The sequence below is a fragment of the Ctenocephalides felis genome, unplaced genomic scaffold (genome assembly GCF_003426905.1).
Source record: "Ctenocephalides felis isolate EL2017-DRISC unplaced genomic scaffold, ASM342690v1 CF-g0.4_SCAFFOLD_00845, whole genome shotgun sequence".
In the NCBI taxonomy this organism is placed as follows: Eukaryota; Metazoa; Arthropoda; class Insecta; order Siphonaptera; family Pulicidae; genus Ctenocephalides; species Ctenocephalides felis.
Genome location: NW_020536999.1, coordinates 4,922,281 through 4,942,251, shown reverse-complemented (window position 1 = coordinate 4,942,251; position 19,971 = coordinate 4,922,281). Strand labels below are relative to the sequence as shown.

The 19,971-nt window shown below is 29.7% G+C and overlaps 1 protein-coding gene across 1 annotated transcript; it reads right to left on the bottom strand.

Annotated features, from left to right (window-relative positions):
* Positions 1–1,144: 1,144 nt before the first annotated feature.
* Positions 1,145–12,687, bottom strand: LOC113370666 (b(0,+)-type amino acid transporter 1). The gene is made up of 9 exons (XM_026611365.1): positions 12,633–12,687; positions 12,289–12,531; positions 8,960–9,085; positions 8,743–8,887; positions 6,832–7,059; positions 4,293–4,389; positions 3,205–3,354; positions 2,958–3,126; positions 1,145–1,372 (listed from the first exon to the last, which is right to left on the bottom strand). Exons 1-9 carry the CDS (start codon positions 12,685–12,687, stop codon positions 1,308–1,310), a joined length of 1,278 nt encoding a protein of 425 aa, XP_026467150.1. The 3' UTR covers positions 1,145–1,307.
* Between the last annotated feature and the right edge of the window lie 7,284 nt (positions 12,688–19,971).

Genomic DNA, 19,971 nt, shown 5'->3' with positions numbered 1-19,971 from the left:
TTATATATATTATATTCACCCCACTGCAACCCCAAAAGAGTATTATTTTTAACCCTTTATCGAGAAAACCAAAATCCGAAATTGATCTATACTTGTTGCACAAAATGTTAAAATATTATTTTTACTAGTAAAGTAAGTACTACTGTCTCCTAAAGAATCATTTTTTAATTTATTATATAAATACAAACCTTATGCAAGTACATCCATTTATATTTATATATTAGGGTGGTCCTTAATATGGACATTGCTCCCAAGGGCTCAAATGCTTCCAAATTGATAAAAAACAATTCTCTGAAAGTTTTAGCTCTTAAAATTAACATTTAGACAGTGCGCAATTCAATTAAAAGTTTCGTATATTCATTATTACCATATATTCTTGCGCCATCTGTGGTAGCATTTTACTTGAAAATATTTATAAAACACTTAACCTCTAATTAAATCCATGTAGACTGTTTAACAAAATATTTATTCAAGATTAATTTTACATCAAAATATTTATTGAATTGGTGATTTTGGCATACAAATTATCAGTAATGAATTGGCATCAAAATTACAAGTCTGCGTTCACAGATGGCGCTAGAATTTACTTAATGATAAATGTTAAAATAAATATACAAAACTTTTAATTGAATTGCGGACTATCTAAATGATGATATTAAGAGCTAAAATTTTTAGAGAGTTGTTTTTTTTATTAATTTGGAAGCATTTGAGCCCTTGGGAGCAAAGAAATTCGAAAATTTCCATATTAAAGACCACCCTAATATATATATATATATATATATATATATATATATATGTATGTATGTATATATAAATATATATATATATATATATATATATATATATATGTATATATAAATGTATGTGAACATACATAAAAGCATTACTCAAACTAACCAGTCTAATTTCTGTCTTCGTATTCTCATCAAATGTATTAAGGAATTTATTTAGTAATTGGGTCATTACAAATATATATATATATATATATATATATATATATATATATATATCATGCAGTTTACCAATTATTAAAAAAACACCCCTCAAATATTTTTCTATAATTAATTTTCTATATCTAAATTAACTATATATATATATATAATATAGTATTATATTATATTTATTTATAGTCCCCTCTAAAGGACTTCTTTTACCTTAAAAAGTTAATATTAAAAAAGAAATTATTATTTTTTTAGCCAAGTTTTAAACTTGATTTTTACCATTATCTGCTGTCAAAAAAATTCTTAAAATAAACCTAGATTATTTTAAATATTTTTATATATAATATATATTTGTATTTTGTCACCTCAGTCGTAAATTGCTGTGGTGGGCACGACATCCAGAAGCATTTGGAAAAATAATGTGACCTTATCTGCAAAAAAAATGAGAATTAATCGATTTATTAAAAATTATCAATTGAATTCTTAAAATATTGCGAGTGCTTGCCATGTAGTCCGAACCTAACACAACGCTTTCCTATACATTTTTAGTTAGGCTTGGATGCGCATGGTGAGCGTTAATAAAATATTTATAAAACAAATGTAATGATGTGATCAAAACTAGGTATAAGTGTAATTTTTTCGAAGTTTAACGAGTGTTAGAGAAGTGCTTAGGACATACCGGTGCATGTCCTAAGAAGTCGTTATTACAAACTTTAATAAAATTCTCGTACAGGGGCGTCCACTAATCACGTGAGGTTTTAGGGGCAGGGGGGGCGGTTTTTGGCAATATATCACGTGGGCAAAAAAGGGGTATAGTAAGACATCACGTGTATTTATTTCTTACCTGATTTTTTCAGGTTAGAAAACCTTACCTTCTTACCAAAAACCCCTATTTCGTAATCATAATATTGAATTAGGTCTAGTTAGTTAGTTTTATGGCTAAACTATGTTAGCGGGGCCAGCTAGTATACAACTACATATAAAAATGGAGCTCTCGATCAAATGATCTGCTAAAACTCGAAAACGGCTAAACCGATTTGGCCAGTCTTAGTCTTGAAAAATTCGTGCTAATCAGCAGGATGTCGGAAAGGTGAGATATTATTTCAAAATCGCATAGAAAATTTACATTTTTAATTTGAACATTTTTGTAGAAGTGTAAATTGAATAAAACAATGGACGGTAGCTAATACGTCAAATGTCAAACGTTTTTGACAGATGACGTTCAATTATGTTTAATAGAATGTTTTACGTGAATATTATTTAATTATGATTGAATTGTAAAAAGTAGTTTTGTTTGTACTTTTATTTATGCACAAAAACGTTATTAAACGGGACGCAAGTGTTATTAGTAACTCAAAATATCAACTTTTTTGAAATGTCAATATGAAGATGCACTTTTTGGCATATTTTTCTCAAACACGGCGCTCTGAAAGATCTCATTTGTATAATTATATACTCATTGGTATTTATAAAACGTTTTCTAGGTTATATTATTTTTTATTTATGTTATTTAAATTCAGAACCTAAATTTTGTATTGATCAAAGGGACATGGGAATAACATTTTCCCAGTTATAATTTCCCAGAATTTATCGAAGAACTACTCTATAAAGTTATATATAAATTTTCTATCTCTCCTCGCAGAAATTTGAATTTTTTGTATAAGCTCAGTAGTATTATTTACAATTATACACAAAATGCAGAATCCAAAAAGAATCTGAAATAACTGAAACGTAATGAATAAGTTTAAAGACCAAAAAAGACTTCGATTGCATGAATTATATCATGTTTTCTATAGAAAGTGTATAAAACTTCCAGACAAAATATGGGCAAACTAATGGGTTTTATTGTTTTTATAATACCTCATTGTATATAGCATTCAAACAACACATCCTTATACACATAAAGTATTAATATTTTTGTTTCTCCAGAATTTGTTTAGAATATACATTACTTAGCAAAACAACGTTTGCCGGGTCAGCTAGTATACAACTATATATAATTATATAATTATTTACCCATGCATGCTGGCTGTATATTCATCTTGACCATAGGCACATAGAGTAACAATCCGGCCAAAATGAAGAGAGCTGCATACAGATATTCGATCGAAGGATTATCTATGATCGGCCCAACCACCAGGTACATCGAAACAAGAAGCACTAGCCACGGGATCCAAATTGGCACCTAAAAAATTAATATATATATATATATATATATATATATATATATATATAGACATACGAGTTTGTTGTTATCATTTACCTTATAAGGCCTCGGAAAATTGGGCTTTGTGAACCTCATGACTATCAAAGCAAGCATAGCACCTCCATAGAAAATCCAAGCTGTGAAACTGAAGAAATCAATCAGCGAATCTATGGTGCCATAGAGCACCATCGCGGCAGCAATCAGAGACTAAAAAATATAAAACTAGTTGGTATTGGTATTTTGCCTTGAGGCAAGTTACATGAACTTCCCGATATGTGTAAATAATCGACTTAATCAATAAAAAAGAAATTAATTTACGAGTGATTTAAAAGTATTCCGAATGGATTCATTACACATAATTGAAAATGAACGAACACGTTAACTCAGAGTATTTTCTAATAGCAAATTTTCAAAAATCAACAATTTTTATAATTGAACCAGTTTCCGTAGAACTTTAATGCTTTAGTATGTTCATTCAGACCAAGTACTCTATCGTTATACCAAGTAAATCATCTTATTTTAATTTGAACAAACGTCAAAAAAACTACTCATTTTCTCAAATTTTGATGAATTTTTAAAATTAAACTTCTTGTCGTATATAATAATATATTAGTAAGTTCTATAAGATCATGATATATAACGCCAAAAAAAGTTCCGTGAAAATCTGCTTAATTTGTTATTCAACTGTTAATTACAAGAAAATGGCTTGGTAGATTTTCACCTAAAACTAATCAGTATCATTCCCAACTAATATTTTTCGAACAGTTTTTGATTTTTTAAAATCGGTTCGGTAGTTTGAGATAAAATGTGAGCCAAAAGTTTAACACTTTTTTTCAAATTACAAAGAAACGGCTGGGCAGATCGTCTGACAAACGATAGTCCTCATCGAGATACATCGAATGGCTTTTAAATTTTTGTAATCGGTCCAGCCGTTTTGAAGAAAACGCCGATTTACGGCAAAAAATCTGCTCACACACGCACATACTTTTTCCGAATGTTGGTCTCATTCGATTCAGAATGGCTTCAAACGTCGAGAAAACATAAAATTAGCAATTCGGATTTTTTTATGAAAACAAACTTCTTCTTCGGGAAGTTAATTATAAGAACTTTTCATATATTTAACATGTGCAATTTTATTAACTTACATGAAATATTAGCCCAGGTGCAGGCGTCAAACGCTTAACATGCACATATGAAAGAATATCGAGCAAATGTCCTTCTCGACTTGCAGCAAAACAGAGCCTGTAAAATAATCCTTATTAATTATATTCAAAATCTAATTTTAATTTACATATGTGCCCATAATTATGAAAGTGGTCCAAGTCAAAATTTAAAAAAAAAATAAGTTTATCAGTTATTTCATACCACATTAGTTTAAACTAAATGTATTCAATGTAATTTTTACGAAATTGTCAAAAATGAACCATTAGATAGTGGTTGTAATTTCAACATTATATAGAATTCATTTAGTGTTAATTATGAAAGTAGTCTAAGTCAAAAATTTTTGGTATCAGGTCATTTCTTTCTACCGAATGATCGTGATTTTGGGTTGATAGAAATGAAAATAAAAAAAGCAAATTATTAATACAACCCTGAGCATTATTGTGAATTGATAGAAAAGTGCAGAAGAAGCAATACATTTTCGATAAAGCGAATGTCGCAGCCGGATTTTATTTCAACGAAATCATTAGAAAATACAATAACAAGAATAGTAAAAAATACCGCGGGCGAATCTGTCTCTTGGCTACAAATTCAATGGATGAGATTCTTGAAAAATCAACCTTATAAAATTTTTTATGTTTTATAAAACTTCTTTAGATGATTCTACATTTCACGTTTTGGATCTTTCACCTAAAAGAGGAAGACCAAGAATATACGGAAATATTAAATTACTTCCATTATACACCGGCATTAGACCAGTATCGGAAGAAAAACAAAGATATTATGAGTTTACTACCGTACATCCCTCCAGTTTTTCGGGAATATTTTAAGAATCTTAAATACTCGAAATAATGATAAAAATGGATTATCGTTTAAAAATAATTATTAAGTGCTCCCGAATTATTTCAATAAAATTATTGTTTCAAATAAAATTCTAAGTTCTTTATTGCTTTAAGTCATTTATAGGACATTCAGTTAATTAACTTCCCGAAGGAGAAGTTTATGTTTTCATCAAAAAATTCGATTTGCTAATTTTATGTTTTCTCGACGTTTCAAGCCATTCTGAATCGAATGAGATCAAATTTTTAAAAAGTATGTGTGTGTGTATGTGTGTGTGTGCGTGTATGTGAACAGATTTTTAGCCGTAAATCGATGTTTTCTCAAAAACGGCTGGACTGATTTAAAAAATTTAAAAGCCATTCGATGTATTTCGATGAGGACTAGCGTTTCTGAGTTTTGTGCGCTGATCGGCCGAGCCGTTTCTTTATAAATAGCAGAAAAGTGAAAAATTTGTCGTCCACGTTTTAGCCCGCAATTCTGAATCGATTCTGAAAATTCAAAAACCGTTTGAAAGATATTGGTTAGGAATGGTGCTGATTAAGTTTAAAAAAAAAATTCGACGATTTTTATGATTTTTTTTTACGGTAGATATCATGGTCTTCTAGATCATACTAAAATATTACCGCCCCACGAAAACTCGTTTAGCTTCAAAAATTCGTCAAAGTTTGCAAAAATTGGTATCGTTTTTTTGGCATTTGTCAAAATTAGACCCTTCATCGACGTTTGGTCAAAAACGCCTGAACCGATTTCAGAAATTTAAAAGCCATTCGATGTATCTCAATAGCACTACAGTTTGTCAGTTTTGTGAGACGATCTGCCCAGCCGTTTCTTTGTAATTTGCAAAAGAGTGTTAAACTTTTCGTCCACATTTAAGCTCGTTATACCGAATGGATTTTAGAAAATCAAAAACTGTTTGAAAGATATTAGTTGGGACTAAAACTGATTAGTTTTAGGTGAAAATCTACCGAGCCGTTTTCTTGTAATTAACTGTTGAAAAAAAATTTAAGTCGATTTTTATGAAACTTTATTTGACTATGTATATCATGGTCTTATAGAACTTACTGAAATATTACAGCCTTACGACAAGTAGTTTAATTTTGAAAAATCATTAAAGTTTGAGAAAATGAGTAGTTTTGTTGTCGTTTATTAAAATTAAAATTAGATGATTTACTTGGTATAACAATAGTGTACTTGGTCTTAATGAACATACTAAACCATTAATGTCCTACGAAAGCTGGTTCAATTATAAAAATTATTGTTTTGTGAAAATTTGCTTTTAGAAAATACTCCGAGTCAACGTGTTCGTTCGTTTTCAATGATGTGTAATAAATCCACTTGGAATACTTTTAATCACTCATAACTTAATTTATTTTTTATTGATTAAGCCGATTATTTACACATATCGGGAAGTTCATGTAACTTGCCTCAAGGCTATTTAGCCTTTAAATAGTCAATTCAAACTTTAAAAACAATATTATCGTATGAAATTTACACAAAATTTCATATTCATAATAAACTTCCATTAATTAATTAAGACTAATAAAATTAAAAATTAAAATGTCGCATAATGTAAAAATATTTTTTAATTTACTCAAATGCAATTCATTAAATATCTTGAAACAAGGAATATATGACTTAGACCACTTTCATAATTTTGGGCACATATATCATCCTCCTCCTTACCTTCCTGCAGCGAAAAGAGTCCCATTGGCGCTCCCAAAAGTGCTGACCGCCACCGCCAGGGGCATAAGCCAAGACCACCACCCGAGAAGACGTTCTCCAAAAGTAACCGCCACCGCCTCCGAGGCGATGAGCTCGTTGGCGGACATCGCCGCCAAATAAGAGACGTTCACGAACAAATAGCACAACGTGACCAGGGGTATTCCTAGGGCTATTGACCGTGGAAGATTCCTGGGAAAAATTAAAATTGTTGATAGGTACCAGTGGTGAACTTAATTTTGCTTCAAAAGATTGACAGAAGGACTCTACTGACGAGCAAACTCAATTTTGATCCATAAAGCAATTAAAAATTTAAAGATGACGATTTGAAAGATTAAAGAAAGGAACTCTACCGACGAGCAAATCTTTTAATTTAAAACATTGAAAAATTGACTCTACTGACGACTAAACTTAATTGTAATATAGAAGTTAAAAATGAGGCTCTGCCAAAATTTAATTTTGATTTAGATTACAAAAAAGGGACTCTACTGACGAGCAAACTTCTGGATTTAAAAGATTGAGACAAAAAGAACTCTACTGACGAGCAGAGTTTTTGATTTGAAAAAAGAAAGTCTACTAACTAGCAAATTTAATGTTGATCTAGGACATAAAAAAGGGACTCTACTGACGAGCAAACTTCAATTGCAATCTAAAAGATAGAAAATGGACTCTACTGACAATTTTAATTTAGAAGAATATAACGAAAGCGACTCTACTGACCAACAAACTTCATTTTAATTTAGGAGATAAGAAAAGATAAAAATATAAAAATGCACTCTACTGACGAGCATTGATTTGAGACTTCAACAAGGGACTCTACTGACGAGCAAACTTAATTTAAATTTAAAATAATAAAAAATGAACTCTACTGATGAGCAAACTTAATTTAAATTTGAAATATTAAAAAGGGGCTCTACTGAAATTTAAATTTAAGTTATTAAAAAAAACACTGTAGACGAGCAAACTTAAAATTTCATTTCAAATATTGGTAAAAAGACTCTACTAACAAGCAGACATAATTTTGATTTAAAAGTTTAAAAGACAAATAAATAAAAAAATAAATACTCTACTGATTTAAAAAATTGGCGAAAGAACTCTACTGACGAGCAAACTTAATTTAAATTTAAAATAATAAAAAATGTACCCTACATATGAGCAAACTTAATTTAAATTTGAAATATTAAAAAGCGACTCTACTGAAATTTAAATTTAAGTTATTAAAAAAGACTTTGCTGACGGGCAAACTTAATTTTGATTTAGAAGACAAAGAAGGGACCATACTGACGAGTAAACTTAACTTTGATTTAGAAGACGAAGAAGGGACTCTACTGACGAGCAAACCTAATTTTGATTCAAAAGATTAAAAAAGGACTCTACTGACAAGCAAACTTAAATGTATCTAGAAGACACAGAAGAGACTACTGACGAGCAAACTTAATTGTGATTCAGAAGATTAAAAAAGGACTCTACTGACGAGCAAACTTAAATTGCAAACTAAATTATAAAAAAGATCCTTTACTGACAAATAGCAAACTGAAAGATAAAATGGATTGACTATTGACTAACAACATAAAAATCGACTAGAAAAATAAGAAAAGGACTCTACTGATGAGCAAATTTAATAGCGTTTAAAAAAAAAAACAAATTTTCATTAAGATTTAGATTAACAATAACTACAAAAATGTAAACGCAAATTAGTAAACGCGAGCCCGTATCCAAACTACATCAAATGACTTAAAAAAAATTCAGCGACTTTCAGAGAAAACTTTTTTAAAATATTGAATAACACGATTCTGATGAAAGTTACTCAATAGTCGACACTTTTATATACTATATTAGTGATGCAATGAATTAAGTCCAGTATTAAATTCTTACTTAGACGGATTCTTGATTTCCTCAGTAACATAGTTTAAATTATTCCAACCATCGTAGGCCCAAAGACCTGTGTAGAAAGCATTGGCCATCGAGCCAATGCTGGGCATTGGGCCTGAGAAGGCTCCTCGTAAATGCTGTGTATTACCTAAAACAGAAAAAAAACAGACTTTTAATTGTGAATAGTAATTTTGATAAATTTAAAATGAAATCAACTTACCATCGGCTAACTTATAAGCTCCTCCACAAATGATTATCAATATTGCCAAAAGTTTTGCGGACGTAAAGACATTCTGCACACAAGTAGCCAAATTGACACTGTAGCAGTTGACGAACAATATCAGAACTGGAAAATGAAAAATGAAATGAACATAATATTTATATATCTTGTATATAAAATTTTCGTATCACGATATTTATCCCAGTACTCCACCAAAACGGCTTTACCAATTTTCATCAAATTTTATATGCGTATAAGGGACGGATTTTTTTGTTTTTATTTTTGTATAACTTGGCATTAAAAATTACATACAAACTAAACTGTTTACTTTTTTATCACCAACCCCTGTTTATATAGCCATTTTAGTAAATCAATCATTTTTTATCCCGCGTACAGTCATTGAATATTTTTGACAAAATTTTAGTTCAGATTTTTGAGCTTGAAGAAAAAGTTTTAATTCTTCTTTAAAATACAATTTATTTTTATTAAGGGTTGCCCAGCCCTAACATTTTTTTAAATTTTTAGACCAATTTTCTTTATTTTAATTGTCTATAATTTGAAATTGAAAAATACATACTTCCTTCCACACTTCAAAAAACTATTTATTACCATCAAGGGATGTACACCTGTATCTTTTTTAATTTCTGATTCAGTTTTCTTTTAATTTTAATTTGGCATTTATTTGACATAATTTTAGTTAAGATTTTTTTGATTATATGAACACGGTTAACTTTACTTTTACTTTACGTTACTTTAAACACAATTTACTTTTATTAAGGGTTGACTAACTCTTACACATTTTTTCAATTATAAGGTAAATTTTTTCAGTGTATTTTTTTAATGAGGAATTGAAAAATACATACAACTCTGTTTTCTTCAAAAAACTATTTATTTCTATCAAGGTTTGCACACCCCTAACAATTTTTTGAAAATTTTGGAATCAGTTTTCTTTTAGTTTTAATTAGACCTTTAATTGACATAATTTCAGTTAAACTTTTTTGATTATATGAAAATGGTTAAATGTTATTTTAAAAATCAAGTTCCTTTAATTAAGGGTTGTCCAACCCTTACACATTTTTTCAATTATAAGGTCAATTTTTTCAGTGTATTTTTTTAATGAGGAATTGATAAAACACATACAATTCTTTTTACTTCAAAATACTATTTATTTTCATCAAGGGCTGTTTACCCTCAATATTTTTTTTAATTTTTAGACCAATTTTCTTCATTTTAATTTTGAAAGATCCGTAAACAAGCTGAAAGTTTAAGAAAAATATGTTCTTCAGTTTTCGAGCCCTCTTAAAATGACGAATTTGTGCACTTCCACGTATGGAATTGTGCCTTAAGAGACAAATTACTGAAACTTTACGTACTGAAAATTACATTTTATAAAGAGCTTTAAATTTTTTTGAAAAATGAAAAAAAATGACTTTTAAATCACATTTTTTATATTTTGAAATTTTTTAAAAATTATGAACTTTTTGCAACGCAATCGAGCTGCGTAGCCGTTTCAAAGAAATATCGAAACTCAATTTAATATTTTTTTAAATTATTCAAGTCAATTTCGAGAACTCGGATTAACCGATTTAAATGATTCAATTCCTATTGATAAGGAGACGTGCAAATTAGTTATTGGCCAAAGCAGGTACAACTGTTTTCAAGATACGGGTCAAAATGCCAACAATGATAATTCAGTTTTTGAGAAAAGAAGCGTTCAATATAATTCAAAAAAAAATTACATATATTAATAGAATAAATAACTGCTTAAATTTGTGAGAGGTAGGTTTAGCGATTTCGATGATCCAATAAAAAAAATTGAAAAAGAAACATTTGGCAGACAGAAGTGATTATTAGACATGTGCATATCAAATTATCAGATATTTTATAGAGATTTCAACAATAAGTATATTTTTTTTTTACATTTCTATGGGTTCTGTACCAATGCTTATGCGTTAGACGGCGGCGCGGCTCTTGCGAGCTTTGACATTTCGTCTCTATGCAGTATAAGCAGTGCGATTGCTTTGAAAACTAGCTGTAAGTGGAATTCTGTCTTAAGGCAATTAAGGCATCGTGCCTTAAGGCAAATTGCTGGAACTTCCCGTACCAAATATTATTATTTTTTTAAAAACGATTGACATTTTTAAAACAAATTTACTTCGAAAAAATAAGATTTTTGAGAAACTATAAATAAACAAAAAATTACTTTTTTTTACTATTACTTTATTTTTTTACTTTTTACTTTTTTTACAAATTACTTTATTTTGGCATATTTTGGAAGATCTTTTTTCAAAGCAATCGTACTGCTTTAACTGCATAGAGACAAAATGTCAAAGCGCGTAAGCGCCGCGTCGCCGTCTAACGAATAAATATTGGTACGGAACCCATAGGAATGCAAACAAAATTTATACTTATTGTTAAAATCTCTATAAAATATCTGATAATTTGATGTGCATATGTCTAATGATCATTTTTGACCGCCAAATGGCATTTTTTTTTACTTTTTTACGTTAGATCTCCGAAACCGTTAGACCTGCCCTCATGAAAATTTGATCAATTCTTCATCTTGTCAATACAAGTCAAATGTTTTTTGAATTATTAAAATCGGACGCTCCGTTCTCTTAAAAACTGAGTTACCGTTTTCGGCACTTTTTGCCCCGTATCTTTGGAACGGCTGGACCTGCCTTCGCCAAAAACTAATCAGCAAGTCTCCTTATCAATACGAATCGAATGTTTTTTGAATTATTCAAATCGGTTGATCTGTGTTCCCGAAATCGTCGACGAAAATTTGTATCCGCACATACATACACACACGTACATACATACATACATACACACACACACACACACACATACACACACTCACACACTCACACACACATACATCCATTTTTTCTAAGGTATGCCAAAATGTTAAGAAACCTCTGAAACGTAAAGATATATAAAAATTTTCATTTTCGATTTTTTTGCGATTACTATAACTTACCCTACGGGAAGTTAAAAAGTTCAGAATTTCCAAAATATGTCAAAATGAAAAAAACATTTTTTTTTCAAAAAAATTTTGTTTCCAAAAAAAATTTTTTCTCAAAAAAAAATTTTTTTTCGAATAAATTTTTTTTTTTCAAAAAAAAGTAATTTTTTATCAAATTTATAGTTTCTCAAAAATCTAATTTTTTCGAAGTAAATTTTTTTCAAAAATGTTAATCATTTTTAAAAAAATAATAATTTTTGGTACGGGAAGTTTCAGCAATTTGCCTTAAGGCACGATGCCCTAATTGCCTTAAGACAGAATTCCACTTACAGCTAGTTTTTATATATATAGAAGATATTACCTATCGCCAGTAAAGCGACCAGCTTGACGACGCCCTGCGGCGGCTCGCACTGTCCGGCGAACGCCTCGGCCGCGTATCTCGCCAGAGACAGGCAGATGATCGCCATCTGGCTCGGCTTCAAAACCAGGGTGCTCGTCCACGAGAATAGGAAGGCGGGTGCGGGGCCGAACGCGTCACGGAAATAGGCGTATTCCGCCCCGGACGATGTGTTCATGGTGCCCAGTTCTGCGTAGGCCAGAGCTCCTGAGAAAGAAGAAAAGAAGGTTAAGTGGGTAGATGGTTGGTTTTAGGTAGAGGGATGATGGAAAAGGAGATGTTTGTTAGTTGTGTCATGCGTAACCTACCTAGTGTGACTGTGGGTGAGCTAGTTGTGTCATTTTGCCAAAGGGCAAGTTGCATGAACTTGAGAATCGAGATTCTTGAGGTAAATTTTTAACTGTAATTTTGAATATAGCATTTTCGCTTTTACTTAAAAACAATTGAGGCATGAATTTTAATTCGTTTTGAATTTATCGTAAAAAAGGCAATACATTTTTTACTATCCATTTCTTAACTCCCCGAAGGAGGAGTTTATGTTTTCATAAAAAATCGTTTCGTTAATTTTATGTTTTCTTGACGTTTCAAGTCATTCTAAATCGAATGAGACCAAATTTGACCAAAAAGTATGGGTATGTGTGTGAACAGATTTTCCACCTTATTTCTGCGTTTTCTCAAAAACGGCTAGATCGATTTCAAAATTTTAAAACCCATTCGATGCATCTAAATAAATATTATCGTTTCTCAGTTTTGTGCAAAGATCTGCTGAGCCGTTTCTTTGTAAATCGCATAAAGGTGAAAAAATTTTCGTCTACGTTTTAGCCCGCAATTCTGAATCAATTTGGAAATTTCAAAAATCGTTCGAAAGATATTGGTTGGAAATCGTGCTGATTAGTTTTTGATAGAAATTGGCCGTACCATTTTCTTGTAATAAAGTGTTAAAAAATTTTTTCGACGTTTTCATTGATTTCTTTTTGTGATAAATATCATGGTCTTCTAGATCATACTTATATATTACGGCCCTACGACAAGTAGTTTAGTTTTAAAAATTTATCAAAGTGTAAAAAAAATATTTGATAGTCAAAATGTGTTAATTCAATCAAGTCAATTAAAATTTGGTATTAGCAAAAAAGTGAACGAACAGCATACTAAAAAATGTTACCATTTATTAAAATCATGAAATAATATATAGAACTATGTATATGATTTACGTAATCGTGAAAATCTTATCTAAATATCTAATTCTCAATTTCGATTGATTAAGTCAATTATTACACCTATCGGGAAGTTCATGCAACATGTTTTACGGCAACATGCTACTATTAACTAGTTTCAAAAGTTAACAAGTATTAACAAGTTAAAAAAAAAAAAAATTAGCAGTTGTTGAAGTAGGGTACTCAAAAAATTGACACTTGACCCAAATGAAAAAATAAAGAAATTATTAATCTAGAACTAAGTTGCAATGGCATATACTAAAATTAACTAAAAATATAATTTTTTTTAACAAAATGACTGTTTGAAAAAAAAATCTCTTAGTTATTTCGTTTTTTTTTAAAAATAGTAAAAATGGAAATTTGGCGATGACGCTAGTATATGCTCGGGAGAAGTATATGAAGAAGATTTTTTGAAAATTTCGAATGAATCGATTCAGTGGAACTCGAGAAAACTTGAGAATCATATTGAAAAAGACGATTCTGAGTATGCATATTCTTTTAAGTAAAACTTTAGGAGTAAGGGAAAAAAATGATTTTTATTGAATTCCTACACTAGAATATACTCTTAATATCTGTAATTGTATAAATTAAATTAATTGAATTCTTCCCCTTCGAGACGTTAAGAAATAAAAACGCATTTATGATTTATTTGAATTTGCTACTATTTGGGATGACATTTTTCCTCAAGACAAGTTCCGATACATGTAAATACTCGTAATACACAATCAATATATTGCCGTAGTTTCAAACAGTTTTAGAATTTTTAAAATCGATTAAGAATTGTAGGCTAAACGTGGACCAAAAATTTTACACTTTTGTGCTATTTTCCAAGAAACAGCTCGGCTGATCGTCGCACAAAACTGATAAACGCTAGTTCTAGTCTATAAAATAGATTTTAAATTTTTTTCATCGGTTCAGTCATTTTTTAGAAAAGTTCAACGAAAGGTCAAAAATCACCGAGGAAAAAAAAAGCTTGACCTGATACAAACTTTGCCTTAAAATTATACCTAAAAATTAGTTCATATATAAGATAAATATTATTTTTTTATATTTGCGACTTAGCAACAGGCCACACAAAATGTTAATTTTAATTTGATCAGTTCATTACATCCATATACTGCTGGCTAAGAGATTTTCCACATTAATCCTGACAAAGGGAATAAATCGTCCATTGACCTCCTACTTGAGCCCTAAGTACCATCTCGTAGATGGCCCTTTCTATTATAATCCTGAAAGCCCCCGGAGTGCTTTTCTTTGTGACAAGAAGGAAATAAAATTCAGCCATGAAGTCGTTTCTTACAAATTATGAGATATCCGCTTGGAGGCAAGTCAAACTCCTATTCGAATCAAGACAGAGATTTCTCAATGTCCAAGAGATGTAGAGATAAACTCTAATTTTGAATAATGACAGGAATTTAACAAGGTCCAAAATTGACAAAAGTCAATTGTAATTATATTTTTGATGCAGTGGATATCAATACTGTACGATTAAAAAAAGAGTGCGCGTAAGGTTCACACGCGATCGAAGTAAAACTATTTTGCTATCGTACGAGATGACATTTAAGTTAATAATAAATACATCATATAACAATTTTAAATAATGCTCATCAGTAATATGGTAACACTCGAGGTGCACACATTTATAAATGTCGTCAACCATTATACACATTTATATAATGATAAATTATAAATTATATATTTATAATAGCATTAATGGACCGATTCTGCGCATAACAGAGAAATGTTACGGCATAGCTATGTTACGCTCCGACTCCCATACATTATGCGAATGAATCATACTGAATGCTGTCAAAATATCATGTATTTGCTGTTCATTCCGGCGTTTTAAGCATAAACTGCAACGTCACTCGTATGTTATCTAAGAGGAATCAGAAACACACACTTATCTAACATCGTTTTTTTGACATTTGTGCGGTTTTTAGGTTATGTTTTGCATCAAAAAACCTGAGAAATTCGCCTGACTGAACACCAACCGCATAACTTTTGTCTATATTACTATGGAAAATTCTTCATAACATGACCTTATCATAACATTGCGGCAGAATCGGTCCCTAAAAATATGTATGATATTTAGAAACAATAATGTAATTAAAGTCATACTTCAAATATGACATGATCGGTTTGTCGTTGTAATTAGCATTTAGGACTTGAACCTTCATTAGAGAAATGAAGTTTTTGCTTATTAATAAATTCTATAACATTCGTTCGCACAGTGGAATATGTTAAACAACGGCTGAACAAATTTTGTTTTTGCAACTTCACTCATCATGTAATAATTGTGTTTGAAGAACTTCATGTAATTAAAATTAACATACATTCATTGACTGCTTGTAATTTTTTTTACTTTTTCGCTGGCGATATTTTCTCATTTTTTGAACAGCTGTAATATCTGTCTTGACTAAACAATATTTTCCATTTCAATAACTTCAAAGATTTATAGAAACTACGAATAATATAAAAATAATTTCTAACCAATAAACTTACGTTCAGTACACGGCACAAATGTTTAATTTGTTTTGTTATTTTCAAGGAACAGGGCAAAATATTCTTCTGATTCAGACATTTTTCATTAAATCAAGATTTGTACTACGATGTAACTTTAAAATGTTTATTTATCTATGCGGATTTAATTCAAACAAATACTTTGGTTGACCATCCAGTAGCTTACAGAATTAAAAAGTTAAAAAAAAAACTTAGATGACAGACTCTATATATGTGTGTGGTCGTTCATAAGAAAAAGAATATAAAATGTAGAGATTGTTATGCGAAAATGTCACACTAGAAAATCTAATCTTGCCAGAGGCTTTCCATGACCTTTTCCCATTATATATATATATATATATATATATATATATATATATATATATATATATATATATATATAAAGTGGATAAGATAAAAAGCTGAGTACTTAATTTTTAGATTAAGTCGTTTTTCTGAATGGTCAAAACGATATTGGCGGACGCACAATCGTATTTTTTATGTGATAAGAATTTATATTTTATGAATTGCAAATAAGACTTTATATATATATATATATATATATATATATATATATTAGGGTGGTCCTTAATATGGACATTTTCGAATTTCTCTGCTCCCAAATTCTCAAATGCTTCCAAATTAATTAAAAAAAAACTCTAAAAGTTTTAGCTCTTAATATCAACATTTAGATAGTCCGCAATTCAATTAAAAGTTTCGTAGATTTATTATTAAGTAAATTCTTGCGCCATCTGTGATAGCAGACTTGTAATTTTGATGGCAATTTATTACTGATAATTTGAGCGTCAAAATCACCAATTCAATAAATATTTTGATGCAAAATTAATCTTGATGCCATGATAAATAAATATTTCGTTACACCAGATTGGATTCCATTTCCACATGGAATTAATTAGAGGTTAAGTGATTTATACATGTTTTAAGTGTCATAAGAATTGACTTAGTGATATATATTAATAATAAATATACAAAACTTCTGATTGATTTGCGGACTATCTAAATGTTAATATTAAGAGCTAAAACTTTTAGAGAATTGTTTTTTATTAATTTGGAAGCATTTGAGCCATTGAAAGCAAAGATATTCGAAATGTCCATATTAAGTACCACCCTAAAACAAACCTTTCTAGCTTGAAAAATAAACAGAGTTACAGGGTTTCCAAAAGTAGCTGAAATATTGAAAAAAAATCTCCTTTAACACTAAGTGCAACGGCAATAAAATTTCTTGACATTGTAATCAAAATATGCTCTTTGTGACTGTTAGAGTGTTAAAAATGTAAAAATAAGGTTTCTCTGCATGAAAATGATGAAAACAGATATAAAGATTAAAATTGGCAAAAAATATATGAATATATATATAAACGTTTGTGGTGGATAATTCTTAACAGAAATGAGTCTTTTTATAACAAAATTCAAATTGTATAACTTATTTTTCTATTATGTTTTCTGATGTTTTTGTTTGTTTTTTTTTTGTCTCCTTTAATAAATTTCCGCTACGTAATTCTGACAAAAGAAGTTCAATGTTGAATAAGAGACGCACTCGGAATAAAAATATTCTCAGCCGAACAGAATATTTCCCAATTTTGTTCTGAACTTGAACGTAAATAGATCGAAGATTATTTTCGACTTAAAATACGGTGCATACTGAGGCGCCAGAATTAGTCACGAGGAAAAAGTATAACGAAAAGTATGAATTTGGCCTTAGGGCAAGTTGCATGTACTTGTAAATAAACGACTTAATAAATAATGTTCGAGCCTTTTTTTATATAAATTGTTCAACTTTATTTTCAAAAGCAAAGTTCTTGCTTTAACTAAAAACTAACCAACGCGATTTTCAACTGATATCTTTCAAACGAAGTTATCATATATGTAATTTTTACTACCATGCATTTGTACGAGTATGTCCTAAAAGCGTAGCCCATTATTCCAAACTTTAATGAAATTTTATAGTTAAAACCACTTTGGTTTTTACGTAACTATTTTTAAGAATTTTTTAAAATATGCACTACAGATACTAGTAAAAATATTTCATTTACTATGATGTGTGTTTAAAGAGCTCTGCAGGACGTACTGTTTGCACTAGAGTCATAAAATTTTGATAAAATAATCTTGGATATATTTCTCATAAAATTGCATAATTGAATTATCAAATTTGGTTTTTAACTATTTTTGAGATTTTTTTTAAATATGCATTACAGATACTAGTGAGAGTATTTCATTTATTGATGTGTGTTTGAAGAGCTCTGCAGGACGTACTGTTTGCACTAGAGTCATATAATTTTGATAAAATTATCTTGGATATATTTCTCATAAAATTGCATAATTGAATTATCAAATTTGGTTTCTAATTATTATTGACAATTTTTTAAAATATGCACTACAGATACTAGCAAAAATATTTCATATATTGTGTTTGAAGAGCTCTGCAGGACGTACTGTTTGCACTAGGGTCATAAAATTTTGATAAAATAATCTTGTATATATTTCTCATAAAATTGCATAATTGAATTATCAAATTTGGTTTTTAACTATTTTTAAGAATTTTTTTAAAAAATACGTATTTTCGTAGGCCTATAATATTTTACCATGTTCTCTTTCAAACCATGTACTCTATCACTGTACAAATTTCATTAAAATCGTCAAAATAAACTTTACAACTATTTGTTTCTCGGACAAAAAATGGGATACTACTGACGAGCAATCTTAATTTAGATTTAGTAGGTAAATAAAGGGACTTTGATTTAAAAAATATTGGAAAGGTCTCTGCTGATGAGCAAATTTAATTCTGATTTAAAAGATTAAAAAGGGACTCTACTGACAAGCAAATTTAATTGTGACCTAGAAGATAAAAAAGGGACTCGACTGACGAGCAAACTTAATTTTCACTTGAAAGATGAAAAGGGACTCTACTGACGAGCAAACTTAATTCTGATTCAAATGACAAAAAGGGACTCTACTGGCGAGCAAACTTAATTCTCATTTAGAAGTTAAAAAAAGAACAGTACTGACGAGCAAATTTAATTTAGATCTAGAAGATTAAAAAAGGAACTCTACTGATGAGCAAACTTAATTCTGTTTTAAAAGTAAAAAAAGTGACTCTACTGACGAGCAAACTTAAATCTGATTCAAATGACAAAAAGGGACTCTACTGACGAGCTGACTTAAATCTGATTCAAATGACAAAAAAGGGACTCTACTGACGAGCAAATTTAGTTTTGATTTAAAAAATGTTGGAAAAGACTCTACTGACGAGCAAACTTAATTCTGATTTAGAAGATTATAAAGGAACTCTACTGACTCTACAAACTTCGATTACAAACTATATTACAAACAAAAAATTACAATCTAAAAGATCAAATGGGTTCTACTGACGAGCAAATTAGAAATGAACGAAAAAAATAAAAAAGGAAGAGCAAATTCAATCTGGTTAAAAAAAACAATATCTTCAGTTTTAGATCAAATCTGGCTAAAAACGTAGACAAAAACTTTTGCACTTTTTATCTACGTACAAAGAAACGTCTAGGCTGATCTTCGCACAAAAGTGATCCATATCGAGTTGGCATTTAAATTTTTAAGGCGCACAACTAGTGTAACCGCCTAAAATAAAGGTGATTTTTGGGAATTTATATTAAAAAAACTACTTTATCAATCATTTCAACATTTTAAGAATATATTTACACATGTTTTAAGAATACATAGTGAAATTTTTGAAAAAATATTAAATATTTTTTAAGTTATCGGCGATCTCCAACGGCGCGACAAAAAAAGGCGCTTCACTGCTGCAGTGATTCCGGCCTTCTACGTGAATGAAATTTAAAAAAAAAAATCTCGTTAAACTAGATAGCATTGTCTGTAAAATGAACTACGACAAAAAAAATTAAAAATTGACAAAATGGCGGCGTTTTTTAAAAAA